At 43.7% G+C, this 7,500-nt stretch overlaps 1 protein-coding gene across 1 annotated transcript in view; it reads left to right on the plus strand.

Moving 5' to 3' along the window:
- stab2 (stabilin 2) overlaps window positions 1-7,500 on the plus strand; it is a 41,544-nt gene that overhangs the window by 16,800 nt on the left and 17,244 nt on the right. The window contains exons 31-43 of the mRNA XM_042079691.1: window positions 1-22; window positions 225-314; window positions 1,128-1,235; window positions 1,991-2,122; window positions 2,641-2,769; window positions 3,830-3,892; window positions 4,193-4,294; window positions 4,751-4,946; window positions 5,205-5,300; window positions 5,394-5,439; window positions 6,201-6,280; window positions 6,661-6,786; window positions 7,044-7,117. The exon at window positions 1-22 is cut by the window's left edge and continues 56 nt beyond it. Coding sequence (XP_041935625.1) covers window positions 1-22; window positions 225-314; window positions 1,128-1,235; window positions 1,991-2,122; window positions 2,641-2,769; window positions 3,830-3,892; window positions 4,193-4,294; window positions 4,751-4,946; window positions 5,205-5,300; window positions 5,394-5,439; window positions 6,201-6,280; window positions 6,661-6,786; window positions 7,044-7,117 — 1,264 coding nt within the window. The remainder of the gene's footprint in view (window positions 23-224; window positions 315-1,127; window positions 1,236-1,990; window positions 2,123-2,640; window positions 2,770-3,829; window positions 3,893-4,192; window positions 4,295-4,750; window positions 4,947-5,204; window positions 5,301-5,393; window positions 5,440-6,200; window positions 6,281-6,660; window positions 6,787-7,043; window positions 7,118-7,500) is intronic.

Here is a 7,500-nt window from a genome sequence, read left to right on the forward strand (position 1 = left end):
ACTCATCTATATGATTGACAAGGTCACTGATTACCAAATGATCAACATCAATAGATGTTTACAAGTGTATATCTGTGTATGCTTGTGGCTCTCATCTGTGTGTGAGTGTGTGAGTGTGTGAGTGTGTGTGTGTGTGTGTGTGTGTGTGTGTGCGCGCGCGACGCGTGCGTGTGAAAGTCTTACACTGTGAGCTGGTCTGATGGCCCACCCTCTGTGCTCCCTAGGTCCTGGCTCCTGACCACAAGCTGAGCGTGGGACTCCTGGAGGTGCTGAGCCAGAGGCCGGAGCTATCGCTCTTCAGGGAGAGCATGATTGTATGTGCTCACTCACTGCCCATAACAACATAAGTAAGGGATGATGTATAGAACGCCGGTAATTATCAGAAGTCCCGACAGGGAGACCAGACCTGCTTCGACTTGAAGGGACTTATTTTCTGATAATTACCGGAGTTCTATACATGATACCTCTTATTATACGGCTACTTGCCAAAACAAGAAATTAAACTTAACACAATGGGTCTTAAAAAATGATTTTGCTACCGTTTCGTGTCTTCCGCTGACAAAATAAATAGTTCGCCACACAGACAGAACTTGACAGTTTCAGGTGTTGCGTGGCAACATCTTACTAGCTGACTTTCACTTTCAATGAAATTCCATTGCAATAAGCGAACGGACTTATTGCGGAGTAATATACAGTATATTTGCCGGTGATTATATAGATTTAACAGACCTCCGAAAGTTGAGAAGGCCCATTCATGTGTAAATTAAACTTTCTGCAGCACTCTGAAGAGCTGTGTAATAAGAGATGTGTAAAATAGCAAGGATCTTAAATGCAAAGACAAAAGAGTGTTCTGCATTATGTTTGAGCGAATCTGAATCTGAAGGATCAGCATATTTATCTTGTTGAAGTACTCTTAAACTTTATTGATTGAATGTTGTCACAATGTTTCAATGTTTCAATGTAGCTCATGGAGTTCAATGCACTTTATCCAAGCCCAGTTATGTCTATGGAGGATCAATATTATATGTAGCTAGGGACCTGTGCACTGTTTGATTTAATGTGATTACACATTGAAGGCCTGATGTACTGGTGCTGGCTTCTGACATCTAATTTCTGTTTTTGTTCAGAAATACAACCTGACTGACCAAATTGGCGCATCTTCCACCATCACTGTGTTCGCCCCCACGGACAGTGCCATCAAAGCCTTCCTGAGCACCTCTAACGCCAGCTCTCTGGTACTGTGCCTCCCCATCATATGGCAGCTTCGTACAACTAGATGTAGTCTAACAGGGCAAGACAGGGCAAGATGACATGACAAGAGGCCACAGTCTGGAGACAACCTCTTAGAATGGTGGACCAGAAGCATGCTGGAAAAGTAACAACAGCAATGCTACTCCTGTAGGCGTTTTCTGTAGTACCGTGAACCTGCGTCTACCTGCATTCCACTATATTTCCACTTTAGTTAGTAGTCTGCTTGCTGAGCTGTTAAGAAATACTGTACACTGCAGTCTGCATTCACTATTTTATGGATGCCTGGATACATGTCCTTCCTTTAGGCCTGCGGAAGGTAGTCAATGTGTATAGACCCTTTCAAGAGAGTTCCATTATTAGCATCATAGTTGGCCCCACAAGGCTTCCGTTTTAACATTCCATATGTTATCTTAATGCAGAGGTTTGAGGTCGATTGGGAACCAAATAGAACGTTCAAACATTGTTTTTGTTTTTATTGTTGAAAGGGTCTATAAGCAGCTTAATGCAGTTGTGTGGGTATAAAGAATCAAATGTTGAGTCATGTTAAGGTTAATAGTCTGTGTGTGTATGTGTGTGTATGTGTGTGTGTGCGTGTGTGTGTGTGTGTGGGTGTGTGTGTGTGTGTGCGTGTGTGTGTGGGTATGTGCGTGCGTGCGTACGTGCGTGTGTTTGTGTGCGTGCGTGCGCGTGCGTGCGTGTGTGTGCGTGTGTGTGTGTGTGTGTGTGTGGTTTACTGCAGGACGTTAACGTGACAAAGTACCACATTGTCGTGGGAGAGAAACTCACAGAGGCCGATCTATTGGACGGGTTGTACAAAGATACCATGCTGGGTTTCTCTTACCAGCTGGGGACCTTCCGCAAAAACAACAAAGTGAGTGATCAAATCAGTATCTCACCAACTGTACACCACACATTTTAATAGTTAAAACCTTCTAGTGTGTATTTCTTTCTGCAATTCAATTTACACCCATCCTTTCTCTGTTATATCATATACTTATATATTCTAAAACTTAGACATACTATTTCCAAATGCCTCATAAAAATGCCTAATCATAGTAAGCCAACTTAAAGGCATTGTGTGGTGTCATGTGGTGTGTGGAAGCACTGAACTGACCCAAAGGATTTTGCTCATAGTATTACATGAGCAAATAGATAAGACTATGCTAAGACTTTGCCTGTTATTTAAATTAGTACCCCAAGTATGAATGCCTTATGAAAATGCTTAATCATAGTTTAATGTGCTTAATAATACTTTATGTTGTAGTACTACCAGTTTCAGTGATTGTAAAAACTCACTGATATGGTTTCATGCTAAGATCTCTCTCTCTCTCTCTCTCTCTCTCTCTCTCTCTCTCTCTCTCTGTGTATGTGTGTGTGTGTGTAATCCAGCTGCTCGTGAACACTGCCACTGTCAACACGACAGACATCAGGTGCAGCAAAGGTGTGGTGCACACCCTGAACTCCGTCCTCAGCATCCCACAGAACCGCTGTGACAAGAAGAAATCAGAGCTTGTCACGGTACGCCTTGCCTAACAGCCACACCCATTCCCATTCTGTTGAGGGCCCACATAACCACAGAAATCCAGACTCAAATGAGTATTCTGAAACGGATAGTTCCGTTAGTTATGTTTGGCTGAATCGCGTTCGATTCACTTTTTGCGTTGACCAAGTCAGTCTTCTGTGCTGTTGCTACTGCTGCTGCTGTTTAATGTCCCATTCAGAGTGTCAATGGATAGTTTGTTTATGAAATAATCATCTGTAGATAGTCTATAGAACACCATCGGTTAAATTGACTCAATTGCCAGTCATGCTGTTAGATGAATTTCAATTTCAATTTATTGTGCTTATAGAATGCCGAAACATTACACATGTATCATGGCGCTTTACAGAGTGTAGACAATCAGAGAAAAAAAAAGAAAAGAAAAGAAGAAAAGAAAATAAGGCCTATGGGTAACAGCGGTGAGGAAAAACTCCCTAGAATTGGAGATACATATACTGTACTGTAGGAAGAAACCTCGAGCAGATCCACGACTCAAGGGCTTGACCCATCTGCCTAGGGTCAAATACAGGACAGTAAGGTCTGTATACATGACAAATGCATATGATAGTCAGGTGTAGAGAATAGGACATGGTGTTTAAAGCCACCTGAGGTGAAAGTTACAAGAGGTGGGATGATTACTTATCCGGTATGATAATGCATTAATCCTAATTTAGTGACAGAAAGTTGTCCAGGGGAAAGAAGTTGTCAAGGGGCATGTGGTGGGTAGGCAGACGGGCCAGGAATCCGGGCAGAGTTGTCATAGGCAGGTGATGGGTCGCTAGGCTGTAGGCGGATGAACTGAATGTCTGTCTGCTATCTGCTTTTAGGAGGGTCCTATGTTTTCCTTGTTCTTTTTCTTTTCTATTTTCTCCATATTACATAACTCTCTCATCTATCTCTGAGTCGGCTAAACATTGTTTTTGTTATTTGCCATGGAAGTAAGCATAGCAGTCACTAATGTGCCAATAATCAGCCACATCAGTTTTATTCAGTGTCATAATCATGTTGTGAACATGAGTCTTCTTTATATTCTGCAAGGGAAAATGTATGGATTGCCTCGCCGCACGGATATTTGGATGTCCAGAGGGATCGAAACCGCTGGCAAGATGCTCCTCTTTATTTTGTCTTATACATTTCACATGTTTACCATCGCCACACACACACACACACACACACACACACACACAGGTATATATGTACACATCGAAAATAACTTCTATTTGTGTGTCTGTGTGTGTACTGTGTGTGTGTGTGTGTGTGTGTGTGTGTGTGTGTGTGTGTGTGTGTGTGTGTGTGTGTGTGTGTGTGATTCATAGTTTCTGCTATCCTCATTTGATGCTCTCGTTGCGATACGTGATTTGTTGGTTCTGTGTGTGTGTTTGTACGTATCTCTGGATACAGGCATTTTTGTCACTGGAGAGAAGGAGGTGCCTGTACAAAAACCCATTAGTTGGAAACTTCCACACCATAGGCTGCAAGATGACCTGCATAAACACCACCATAGTACGTGTGATACATGCACACACACACACACACACTCCCACACACCCGCACACGCACACGCACACGCACACGCACACGCACACGCACACGCACACGCACGCACACACACACACGCACACACACACACACACACACACACACACACACAAACACACACACACAAACACACACACGCACACGCACACGCACACGCACACGCACACGCACACACACGCACACACACACACGCACACACACACACACACACACACACACACACACACACACACATGCACACTCATACTCACACCATATGGTAACTGTTCTCCTCCTTCACCTTTCCTCCTCTCCACCCCCCCCCCCCTCCCCAATTATTACAGTGCCTCATGGGGGCCTCTCTTATGTGCACCCTGTCTGCTATTTCCTCACACCAATCATGTTTTTAATTTGTCCCTCCTCCCCTCCTGTCCACTGCAGGTGAGGAAGTGCTGTGCGGGCTACTTCGGCCCCCAGTGTGAGACGTGCCCAGGGCCTGAGGGGGTGCCCTGCGGGGGGCAGGGGGTGTGTTCCGACGGCACCAACGGAACCGGAGTGTGCCGCTGCAACACAGGGTTCAACGGCACCGCCTGTGAAATGTGCCTGCCAGGGAAATTTGGTATCCACTGTGACCAAGGTACATACAGGCCACACAGATGGGGATGGGATATATCATGGCCTGCCAGCCTGTCTGTGTTGCCTACTAACACTGGTCTATTTATACATATTCCTATCTGTCAGTCAGTCAGTCAGTCAGTCATCTATCTATCTCTATTGGTCCATCTCATCATGTCTGTCAGGTGTCACATATGCACTCACATCCTACAACAACCAAAATACTGTAACCATTGCTGTCAGTTTTATCTCTTTGTGTGTGTGTGCCTCCCTCAAACAGACTGTAAATGTGAACACGGACGTTGCAAGGAGGGTCCAGATGGTGATGGCTCGTGTGAGTGTGATGTTGACTGGACAGGAACTGTCTGTTCTAAAGGTATGAAGTGCCAAAATGACAACAATTCATAAGCTTGACATCATTGGGTAGCATGTTAATATCCCTCAATGACCTCCTGTGTTGTTCATATAGCTCTAAGTCGGGACTCTTGTGGAGGAAAGTGCCACACCAGCGCTAAGTGAGTCGACATTCCTCATCAAACATGGCTGACTTTTGCTGCCGCCTCTCAAATCAAACATGGCTGCTCAACATTTTGACTCTATGCCAAAGCATGACTCCTATCTTTGAAAGAGTAAACATTGCTCTCCCTCCTTCCATTCTGTCTGAATCCCCCCACACAGCTGTATTTAATCTCTGTCTCCTCTTCACCTATGGCTGCATTTAACATCAAAGCTGTGTAACCCACCTTAAAGTTTGGTTACTAAGACCAGTATTTTTTTTTCTCGCAAATCGAGTTCCTACACTATTTATCTACACGTTCATTCACATGGGTCTTCATCTTGAAAGATGGGCTAAGAGGGTTATCAATCACGTCTAATTAAATTCAAGTGGAGTCTCGAGTGAAAAAACAAACCCGTCACTTAGAAGATGACTGTACCAAAATAAAAGTATTTTAGAATTCATTCACTTTCAAGCAGACCAAAAAGAGAAAGAAAAAGAATGTATTTATTCTATTTATTCATATTTATATATAAAAATATTTATTGTACTCAAACCATTCTAAAACTAAAGTTATGGTCTTAGTAACCAAACTTTAAGGTGGGTTACAGCTGCATGCATGATGGCTTTTCATATGAGCACAAAGGTAGACTCTCGTAGAATCACCATTTTATATGAGCACAAAGGTAGACTCTTGTACAGTAGAATCACCATTTCTTGTCTTGCATCATCTTGAGCCTTGACATGCAGAGGGTAACAGATTTTCTGACGTTTCTTTAGCTGTCTGCTAAAGGTGATTGATAGCACCCATTACTGTAGCTGTGCACCAGGTTTTCAAGGAAATGGGACTTACTGCACAGGTAAGGATGAACACACACACACACACACACACACACACACTCAAATATAAATATATACAGCTCTGGAAAAAATTAAGAGACCACTGCACATTTTTCTGATGTCATCCTACAGTTGCTGAGTGACATTCGAATGAATTGACGGTCATATTCAAAATTAAGCAACCATAGGATGACATCAGAGCAACCATAGGATGACATCAGCAGAATGTGCAGTGGTCTCTTAAATTTTTCCAGAGCTGTATATACATACACACACACATCACACACATTCAGATTTGTATGTGTTTCGGTATGTTTGTGTGTGTGTGTGTGTGTGTGTGTGTGTGTGTGTGTGTGTGTGTGTGTGTGTGTGTGTGTGTGTGTGTGTGTTTCCTTTTCAGCGGTGAATGTCTGCGAGAATAATAACGGCGGCTGTTCACCTAATGCCCTGTGTAAGAGGACATCGCCTGGACGAAGGGTGTGCTTATGCAATTCAGGGTATCTAGGAGACGGCTTGGTCTGCAAAGGTAAGCTTGCTATTGCATGTGTGCATGTAAGTGTGTGTGAGAGAGAGGGGGGCTGGGATGCATATGTACAGGTGTATGTGCCTGTGTGCATGTGAGTGTGTGTAAGAGAGTTGTGGGCTGGGATGCATATGTACAGGTGTATGTGCATGTGTGCAAGTTAGTGTGTGTGACAGAGACAGGGGCTGGGATGCATATGTGCAGGTGTGTGTGCATGTATGTGTATGTCCACAAAAACTCTTCTGAAATATCTTCTGCAGAAATTAATCCTTGTCTGGAAGGCACCGGAGGTTGTGACGTCAACGCAGAATGCATGCACACTGGACCAAATAGGGTGAGTGCCCATCAGTCGATTGATAACTGATCATTCTCACTGGAGCTATGCTGACAGTCCACTAATGCTGGCGGCAGACTCAAAGTTACTTGTTATTACACTGCGTTACTTCAGCTGTCATGCAGGGGTTGTGCTCAATATTATGAGTAAAAGTAATGTTTGTTTTGTTTGTTTGTTTGCTTATGTGTGTGTGAGCGAAAGCGAGAGAGAGCAAGTTGGGGAGGTTCCTTTACTTATCAACATCGACAAAAGGGCCTCTAAATTTTGGTTACATCTGGCAAAAAGCAATGCTGACACATACCACCATAAGGCTTTCAAGCACAAGTCCCTTACCCAGAAGTGTGACCCTTTATTCCAAATTGCAAAAAAAATAACATAAACAG

Source organism: Alosa sapidissima, chromosome 23, assembly GCF_018492685.1.
Source record: "Alosa sapidissima isolate fAloSap1 chromosome 23, fAloSap1.pri, whole genome shotgun sequence".
NCBI classification, from domain to species: domain Eukaryota; kingdom Metazoa; phylum Chordata; class Actinopteri; order Clupeiformes; family Clupeidae; genus Alosa; species Alosa sapidissima.